The 10,342-nt window shown below is 41.2% G+C and overlaps 1 protein-coding gene across 1 annotated transcript; it reads left to right on the top strand.

Moving 5' to 3' along the window:
• Nucleotides 1–1,278: 1,278 nt before the first annotated feature.
• Nucleotides 1,279–9,765, top strand: LOC121506953 (MAP kinase-activated protein kinase 2-like). The gene is made up of 10 exons (XM_041783019.1): nucleotides 1,279–1,876; nucleotides 3,449–3,588; nucleotides 5,882–5,946; nucleotides 6,036–6,115; nucleotides 6,206–6,332; nucleotides 6,507–6,582; nucleotides 6,868–6,992; nucleotides 9,044–9,129; nucleotides 9,219–9,299; nucleotides 9,388–9,765. Exons 1-10 carry the CDS (start codon nucleotides 1,601–1,603, stop codon nucleotides 9,610–9,612), a joined length of 1,281 nt encoding a protein of 426 aa, XP_041638953.1. The 5' UTR covers nucleotides 1,279–1,600; the 3' UTR covers nucleotides 9,613–9,765.
• Nucleotides 9,766–10,342: the final 577 nt, after the last annotated feature.

Below are 10,342 nucleotides of genomic sequence, written 5' to 3'. Positions count from 1 at the left end.
GCTTTCTTCAGACTCTATCCACTGTCCTCCTCTATCCACTGAAGGCACACAATGCCCAAAATAAAATCTTAAAAAAAAAAAAAGTGTTTAAAGTGACATAATAAAAGTGGGAAATGGCTTAATAGAGGTAAAGCATGGTTGGAAAGCGCTGTGAAAATGTGTCCAGTGGCAAACTGGCAGCAAACGTGGTGGAAATACTGTAAAATTGAAAAAAATGACAGAGAAGGTGGTGAAAGAGGATTGAAAGGTTACAACAGTTGGTTTAAACAGGCCAAAATGGGTTCAAATGGCAAAAAAAAAAAAAAAAAATGGGCAGAAGGGATGGTGAAATAACATTCAAATGTATAAAAGAGGCAAAAACGATAAGTACAAGTGGGGAAATGGACTAACAGAAGGGGTTAAAAGTGGCATAAATGGGCAGAAAACATGGTGGAACTGGTTTATTAAGTGGCAAAATGGTTTTGAATGGACAGAAATGTGGTGAAACAGGGTAAAAAAAAAAGTGGAAAATATTGGTTAAGAGAGGCAATATTGTTTCAAAGAGAAAAACATGGATAAAAACAGTTTTGAAATAGGATTTAATATTGGCAAAATGGTAGGAAAGTGGGGAAATGTGTCCAAAGGCACAAAAACTGGCAGGAAAGTGTTGGAAAGGGGTTTTAAATTTAAGACAAATAGGTCAAAAATGGGTAAAAAGTGTGCAAAATAATGAAAAGTGTCAGCAAAACTAGCACAAACGCTTCTGATCCATCACACATTCATTGATTCCATTTTTTAATGACAACTGGGGAGGACCCATTCAATGGTTTTGTCAGGGGTCTAGCCAAATCTGCTGGCAGGCCTGCCCTCATTGTGGGCTATTAGGAACCAAAAGGACAGAACAGCAGATTAGATGGCCCTGCTTCACTGGTCTAAGTCAACCTCCAATTTAATCACGTGCACACTAAAAAGAAGAGTGCTTATAGTTTTAGTCATTCTCATACCTGCATTAAAAACATTAAGAAGTTGATATTCAAACCAATGCAGGCTATGAGTCATGCTTTACTTGAAGAAAACAGACACATCTATGCAGAGTTAGCCACTGAGTAGCCCCATGTAGTAGTCTTAGCGTCGTAATCTCTATCACTGGACTAAACTGGTGACTTTTGTAAACTATATCACTCATTTCTGCATGAATCAAACTGGTGCCATCGCGCGCGGCTCTGCACGTTTGTTCCTTTAAGATGAATTTGAGCCGTTCTGTAGTGACGTCAGGGAATTGGAGAGGTTGGTGTTCCCTGCAGGAAGAGGCAGATAAACGTGATGAGGACCAGTCAGGGGTGCCAGATTACTTTTAAGCCTTTTTTCATCCTTGTAGTTATTTAGTTTGACTTTCTGTCCGTCCACATGATTCTAGGAACCAGGCGGAGTCTTCTGAGGCTCCATGTGTCATAACGGTGCGATTTTCAGACCTCCGCCCTTTTTGGATAGACTGCATATCTCACTTTGCTCCAACAGTGCCCAAAGTGAGGCGAGAAGAAGAACGAAAGTCTAGTGGACCAGGATGATGTTTCCAGTGGCAGAGTCTGAAGTCCCATGCTGGTGATCTAAGGTGCACAAAATGCATCATAACCAGGGGGAGCAGCCGGGAAATCCAATTACTGCGCAGCACGGGACAGCGCGCCACAGCAGCTCCAGCAGTCCGGGGAGCAGCCCGGGTAGCAGTCTGGTCAGTGGCCTCTCTGACCTCCAGCCTCCCCCCTACCCTTACCCGGAGTTTAAGAGAAACGCAGTGACTGATGACTATAAAATCACAGCGCAGGTTCTCGGCTTGGGCATCAATGGCAAAGTGCTGGAGTGTTTCTGCAAGACAACAGGAGAGAAGTGTGCACTCAAGGTGTGTATTTTTCTTTTTCTCCTCTCTCTCTCTCTCTCTGTGGTCTGAAACTGCTCTCTGGAGGATGCTGTCACTGAGAAGAAAGAGAGTATCCATTAATTATTCATTTCCTCTCTGTGATCTCCCCTTTTTATTGCTGCCTCAAACTGGAAATATGCAGTATTGGTTCTTGTCCAGTTTTATGGTGTTTTTAAGCATAAATTATAATTAATTCAAGCTTGTAGCAGAAACTGTAGAGAAAATTCAATAACTGAGCTGTCCAGATAGATGAGAGTGAGACAGTGATGTGCTGTGATCTGACACATTTTCCATGATTGTTGTGTTGACAATGATCCACTCTGTGAGTGGTGCACATACCCATCTTTGCCCACCAACAAAACTGGAATTTACCCTCACTGAGGATTGAGCTTAATATATGTTTATTTTGAAAGCTAATTCAGGAAACAGGAAAATCAGAGCTGGTAATGCATTAACCAGCGGACTGGGGTTGGAGCAAAGCCATGAGAAAAACAAGCGGAAGAGCAGCCAAAGTGCCTCCATATGTTTTCTTTAGTGGCAGGCAAAAGGCAAAAAGGTATGAAAACTAAGCTTCTAACTCATGTTTTGTGTGTGAAGATGCTGGGATGTGTGAGTGGAGGCATTTGAGGAAATTTAGACATTGGAAAAAGACTCAGATCTGAACATTTCTCCTCCTCTGGGGCTCAAAATGTCCACTGCACATGGAGGAAAATAGGAAATCCTCCTCCCATGTCTGGAATACAACTACTTCAGATGTAGTGATACCTCGCAATAAGATGTTAAATCAGTACAAATGTGGAAAATTGAAATCCATTTGACAAAAATGTATCCTTAGTAAACCAGCAGATGGTGCTATTTGCTTGTGGATACTCTGTCCAAAGCCTATACCAGAGGAGACCTTCAAATTAAAATGTTTTACTTATATTTCTAAAAACAAATAATAAGGAAACAAGAGATTTTGCTATTTTATTACCGTAGAATAAAAATAAAATGAAAAGATTTATTCATAGATTGTATTCAAATATGCCAGTTCAAATAAGAAAATATTTTTAAAAGATTATCACATGGTTGAATACTAAATTTGTTGAATCCATAGTAGCATGAACCTGAATATGAGGGTGCAACAAGCTTTATGCTATAAAGGAGGCAGCTGGGATGGAGGAAGTTAAGCATTTTCAGCAGCATGTTAAATCAACATTATCAGGGAGAAGTACGTCATATTTAAATTAACCTCTTGTGTTGAGAGAAAGAGCTATGATTGACTGTGGGAGCTGGGAGGCGATAGATAGATAGATAGATAGATAGATAGATAGATAGATAGATAGATAGATAGATAGATAGATAGATAGATAGATAGATAGATAGATAGATAGATAGATAGATAGATAGATAGATAGATAGATAGATAGATAGATAGATAAGATAGATAGATAGATAGATGGCCATTAGCTGATCATGGCTGGGCTATGACTTCCGCATCCTGCATGAACTAATGCTAAGCTTCATTAAAGCTGAGTCTTCAACTGATTTGTGTCCTTGTCTTCTGTGGAGCAGATCCTGTTTGACACCCCTAAAGCCCGACGGGAGGTGGAGCTGCACTGGCGAGTTTCTGGAGGCCCCCACATTGTCCGAATCCTCAGCCTGTATGAGAACATGCACCAGGGGAAGAAATGTCTCCTCGTTATTATGGAGTGGTGAGCACTTCTTTATTTCTCTGTGAAGGTTTCAGTCATCCAGGTCACAGGAATTTAAAGTTGAGGAAACTGCTCTGTGATTGAAGTTCCTTGAGATGGTCTGCATTTGATATGATACGTTACTGTACAGTAAGAAAAGATTTCATTTGATATAATCTTCATTGTCCCCATGAGGCCTGGGCTCCAAGAGTTATAACAACTCAAAACAAATACGATCCAACCAATGCCCCTACCTGTCATCTCATGTATGCACTGTTTCCCCAAGGACATTCCCAAGTGTTTTAAAGATGCTCCACTCAGCTCTGCCCACCTCCAAAACTTAATTGATGTTTGAAATCAGGACTCTGCTCAATATAAAAGAGAGTCTAGTTAAAGGTGAACCACCATTTTTGTTCAATGGATGAATTTCTCATAATGAGGGAGAAAAAGAAAAGTGGCCCCCTTGGTTTAAAATTCAAGCAATCCTAGAATGCTTTTCAAGTCATAGCACAAAACAGTGTGAATACTTTTAACAGGTTTGTCTTTGATTATGAAGTAGAGAGATAGGCAGAGCTGAGCAGCATGTCTTTACTGTCATCTTTTGGCATTGTTTTGATTGAGCGCCCCAGGATGGTGGAGTTTACATACTGTGCATCTTAATAGGAGAAAAGCTTTCTTTTCAAAAAGGTAGTAGAATCTCAGACAATCTGAAAGAAGTTTTACATCATATATGCAGTCATTTGCATAGGTTTTAGGTATGTAGGGTGTGAAGGATTCATTGTGGGGTCCTGTGTGTCACATCCCGGCCTGCAGAAAGGGAGGGAGTCACTCACCAGCCAAGATCAAGTTCCATGGCAATTCTGCTTTCTGGACCTTTTTAATAGGCCCGGAGACTGCACCGGTTTTTAGGCCCTTGGCATATCCACAGCATGACCATGGGCTTGTGGCAACCCTACTACCCACATGGACAGTACATAAGGCTGCACTTATTTCCCACACCTATTCCTTATTCTGCATTAAAGGTCTGGGCTTTGTTATTTTTCAACAGAATATTTTTCTTGCCTCTGGTAATATGGAAGGACATCCAGACAACCTGGGTTGTGTCAGTCCACCTTTCAGCCCAATGATGCCCTCAGGTTCAGTTTTTTGCCCAAACATTTTTTTTTTTCAGAAAACAAAACATTTCAGAATTGCATATAAATGTCTGTGTATTTTCTAGATTTCAGTTCAAACTGGAAGATGAAACAATCAGACAAATCTGTAGGTACCTTTTGAGATTAGTCTTTAATTGTTTGCCTTCATTTTAATTGAGATCAATTTCTGTTTTATTTGACAGTGATGTAAAATTGATCATTGTTTTAATAAAGAGCATCAAACTGATGCAGCACAGAGTTTACTGTTAATGTCAAATTTTTGTCCCTGGTTGAATCTTTAAATAAACAATGTGAATGCATATGTTATATATATTATAAAATATTACATTCTGCAACACAACACCACTTTACAATACATATATGAACATTCAATAAAAAAAACACTTTACAAAAATATACATGAAGTTGATAAATCAATATAAACTGAAGAACAGCAATCTAAAAATGAAGGGCACTCTGCTTTGCTTTTAGTCAGCAGTTGACCTGTGGTATAAAAGATTTGATGGGGAAAACTTCATTGCTTCTTTTCAGAAACACACATTTTGATACAATTTCTTAGAATCCATAGTTTCTTCTTATTTGTGGCTGCTTTAAAAAAGGCAGATTTGTTTTCAGATTGCACCCTTGGGTCCTAATCTGAGTCTTTCTCTCAATATATGAAAACATAAAAGTTTCAATCAGCAGAAAATTCTTTGACCTTTGTCGATATTTTGTAAACAATATGCCTCTGACATTTTAAAGGCTTCAAGAAGCCATAACAAATATGCCCTTGTCGGACTTTTCCCTTCCACCTTTCATTGTTGTTTTGTTTGTTGTTTATTTTTAATCAAACTCAGACTGAAAGTTTAAATAAGTCCCAGCGCAGAGCAGCAGACTACCTATGTGCCTCACATTGTTTAAAACATGGATGTAGTCTCAGTGATGCCACCCATTGGTAACTTGTAGCTATCTAAGTTCATAATTCTGGTATCATAACAACCAAACTACTGTGTGTGTGTGTGTGTGTCCTCAGTCTCAGACACTGGACTCATTTCAGCAGTAAATCATTGGGCATAATGACTGGCTTTGTCGGCCCACCATGATTACATTAGAGAGCTGAGGCTGTTTGCCAGGAGGGCCCTCTCTGCTCCACTCTGATCTCTTTGTTTATCTCATCCCAGTATGGAGGGAGGGGAGCTGTTCAGCCGCATCCAGTCCCGAGGGGACCAGGCCTTCACAGAGAGAGGTGGGTTAAAATTCACTTCAAACAGATTCGACTGGAGTTTCTATACCGTGACCTGTACTTGTTCTATCCATGTCATGTTCGTCCAACAGAGGCGTCGGAGATCATGCACGACATCGGCACAGCTATAGAGTACCTGCATCACATGGACATCGCTCACAGGGACGTAAAGGTACTGCTGCTGCTGATCTTAAAATATACTGTATGAAGGATTTTTAACATTTGACTATGAGTGTTTCCCTCTTTTTCATGCACACTGCAGCCTGAAAACCTGCTCTACACCACCAAAGACAGTAACGCTACTCTGAAGCTGACTGACTTTGGTTTTGCTAAGGAGACTACACTGTACAACTCCTTGCAGACTCCCTGTTACACTCCTTATTATGTGGGTGAGTGCTCGCTGCTGTACCACTGTGGGGCTTTTAGTTAGGGGTACTGCAACGATGCCAGAGTTTTCAATGCGCTTTAACAGGTGCTCTTTTAAATTGCTGGTGTTTTTCACTTTCATGATGTACACATGAGTCTACATGCTGACTTTATTTGTGTTTATTTCTGTTTTTCAGCCCCAGAGGTGCTTGGACCAGAGAAATATGACAAGTCATGTGACATGTGGTCTCTGGGTGTTATCATGTATATTCTGTGAGTATCACAGGAGCCTGATACTGGTCATGTGAGGAATTTGAGTTGTGTTGTTTTGGGTATTAATAACAACATGGATCTATCAGTCTCTTCATGGATGATTTTGTTATTCGTATAAAGGCATCAGAATGAATTTCTCTCTCTGTTTCATTACCAGCTAAAATCTCCACACAGAAGCTTTGATGAATAATTTATAGCTATTCTCAGAATTTTTTTTTTTATACGTTTTTGTAAAATCAGATAGATAAATAATCTCACCCTTTCCCTCCTCTCTTGTGCCTCCAGTCTGTGTGGGTTTCCTCCATTCTACTCAAACACGGGTCAGGCCATCTCTCCGGGCATGAAGCAGAGGATCAGGCTGGGCCAGTATGAGTTCCCAAACCCTGAGTGGGCTGATGTCTCCGAGGAAGGTTAGACCTCAGACAGTATGAATCATAAAAACAGGGAAAACCTAAACTTCTTACTTTATATTACAACCAGCATGATGAGGAAGTTGTGAACAAGTTTGGCATGCATTAAATAAAATTGAGGAGTCAAAAAATGTTCTTAAAAGCAGTTTTTTTTTGACAAGGCGGTAGCAAAATTTGTTTTAAGAAGCCTCAATGGATCTCACAGTCTTCTTCAGCGTTGTGAAGGCAAGTCAAAATGTCTGTTGTGGCCTTGCCTTAAATAAAACTGCTTTAAGGGACATTTTTCAGTGCTGACTTCCCAGTTTGTAAGTCTTCTTCGTCATACACCTTAAGAAGATTATTGTCAGAGTGTGCTCCTACAGTACATATCTTTTTTTAAATTGTGTGTATCAATATGAGGTACTCAGCGCAGGTAGTGAAACCTCCCTCCTGTAGCTTTTTGCTCTCATCTGCTTCATATGGAGAACAGGCAGTATCCCTATCGACTGCAGAGGGGCATAGCTGTCCTGATCTGGAAGGGAAAGGTCAATGTGCGAGAGTGTAACAACTACAAGGGTATTACACTTCTCTCAGTGCTGAACACGGCCCTTGCACTGATACTGCTGAACAGGATCCGTGATCCGCTCCTCCAACACCAGCAGCAAGCACAGTTGGGCTTTACACCTAAGAGGTCTATGGTAGACCACATCCTGGCACCTCAGGTCCTCACTGAGTACCTTCGGGAATTCAGCTGAGAGTTGCTTGCAGCCCAGAAGGCATTCGACTCAGTGATCAGAGAATCCGTTTGAAGGATTCTGGAGCTCTACAGGATTCCATGTTTGCTCATCCAGCTGATGTTTGCCTGATATTCTGGTACAGAGAGTACTGTGACGTGTTGTGGCTCCATCCCCGACTTCTTCCTAGTTGATTCTTGGGTGAGGCAGGGTGCATCTTAGCCCCTACGCTCTTCAGCATCCTGTATCCTGTTACCTGCAGCTGCAGGTAACAGGCGCAGCGAACTCTGGAGTGTCATTTGGCGATGTCCAGATCACGGATCTGGACTTTGCTGATGATGCTGTGATCATTGTGGAGACTGTAGATGTCCTTATGGGGGCTCTGTAATTGCTGAGTGAGGAGGCTGAACTGTGGGAATGCACTTGGAGATGCCTTGGATGCTACCATCGATTCTGTGTCTGTGAATAGTGAGAGTGTGGAAGTAGTAGAGCAGTTCACCTACCTTGGCAGCATAATCCATCAGTTCTTTGTGAGGCTGAGATCAATCGCCAACTTAGATTTGTTCATGGAGCAAAAGGTTCGCTGAGCAAGACAGTGTGGCGTTTCTCGGACGAAAGTCAGAGTCTTTCAGTCCTTGGTGCCCTTCGTCTTATTATGCTCTTGTGACGCCTGGACGTTGACTGATGTCCAGAGGCGCCAACTGGACTCCTTGTGACAGCTTCTCTTTGGCGCATCTTTGGGTATCATTGGCAAGACCATGTGTCTAATGCTGGCATGCTCAGAGATGGGAAGGGTCGGCTGCCTGATACAGGACTGGCAGCTGCTCTTTTTTGGGCACCTGGTGTGCTATCCTAGGCCTGATCCAGCTCACCGCATACTGGGTGCCCAGGGCCCAGTGGGCTGGTCCAGATGCTGGAGCTGAATGTGTGAATTGTGGAGCTGGCAGCTGGGAGGTTACCTGGAGAGATGGGGCATGGGCCTAGCACAGGCTTGGATGATGGCCATCAGGAGGCCAGAGCAGCACACTACCAAGATTGATGAGATATATAATACAAAATCTGACTGAGAGAAAAATGTATCCTTCAACTTAAAGGAACGTTTAAGTGATAGAATCTGACTGGGATCAAGTGTACCAGGTTGAAGATTTGCAAGATTTGCTTGATGATAGACATCAAATCTGACCAACCATCAGCTTTGCAAAATTATCTAGAGGTTTGGCTGAGGTCACATTTCATACTCACTGTGCATAATTTATACAGCATTAAACAATCATTATTATTATAAAGAATTACCAGATGGATTAGGTATTGTTGACAGATTTTTGTGACATCCTCTAGCCAAACAGCTCATCATTCAGCTTCTGAAGACAGACCCCAATGAGAGGATGACCATTGGACAGTTTGTGAACCATCCCTGGATCAGTGTAAGTCATCAATCACTGTCAACCATTTTTAATAGATGGATATTCTTACCACTATTATTCATACGATTTTTGTGTTGTTGACACTGCAGCAGTCCATGGTGGTTCCTCCGACGCCCCTGCACACCTCTCGGGTTTTGACAGAAGATAAAGAGCTGTGGGATGATGTGAAGGTGAACTCACTGTACTGTTTATTTTCTAAAAACTGACCACCAGATGGCGGTAAAGTGTCATATAAACTGCAAAAATGTCTGCCAACAGGAGGAAATGACCAGTGCTCTGGCCACCATGCGAGTTGACTATGACCAAGTGAAGATCAAAGACCTGGACCTGTCCAACAATCCTCTCCTTAACAAGAGGAGGAAGAAGCCCACGTCTGGAGGAGAAGAAACAGGAGGAGACGGTGATGCAGGAGACAGAGGAGTGTTGTCTAATAGCCACAGAGAAGTCACATTTTCTGAAGAGCATGGAGAAATGATCATTTGACACAAGTAGTATAAACATATGAGCAAAAGTTTCCCATTCACATATCACTTACTGCAATTTACCCATGTTTCATCTTATTTTGTATCGCTGCACTTGAGTCTTGCATAAAGCATTAGTTATTTTGATTGATGACACCCTGACATTTAAATAAATGTTTTTAAGAGTGTTTTAAAAGTGTTCTGTGTCATATTTATATTTTAAAGCTGTACAGATTTTTAGACACAGATTTTTACTCAGAATCACATGACTCAGAGATTGCATGACAGTGTAGGAGTCTGAATCTTCTTTCTGAAGACAGACTTTATATGAAAGTCATAAAATATCTATTTGATTATATTACCTTCAACCAGGAGGTAATCTAGGGCAGCTTTGTGATTTTATTACATGGTCCCTGTAACAGGCACAATGAAAAGACATTCAAGCTTTGAGAGTTTAGGAAGTAACAAACCATCAACCCACACAAACATTCCTGCCCATTTGGCAATTCTTTATCTTGAAGTTTCTGGTGAGATATCCCTGCCACCTGATGTAAAACATTAACTTACTGGTTCTACTATGTAAATGTTGACTTCTTCTTAAGAAAAATTAATCAATTAAACATAAGACCTTTCTTGTGTGGGACCAACAGGACAACCTGTGAACCCAACACCTGTTGTTAATCTTTAATGTGCAGTGAAGGTGTGAATTCATTCTAACTGAAGATGTAGCCAATGAAAATTACCAATGGGCC

The sequence above is a fragment of the Cheilinus undulatus genome, linkage group 3, assembly GCF_018320785.1.
Source record: "Cheilinus undulatus linkage group 3, ASM1832078v1, whole genome shotgun sequence".
NCBI classification, from domain to species: Eukaryota; Metazoa; Chordata; class Actinopteri; order Labriformes; family Labridae; genus Cheilinus; species Cheilinus undulatus.
The sequence above is the reverse complement of the archived record's forward strand: the minus strand, read 5'-3'. Positions and strand labels throughout refer to the sequence as shown.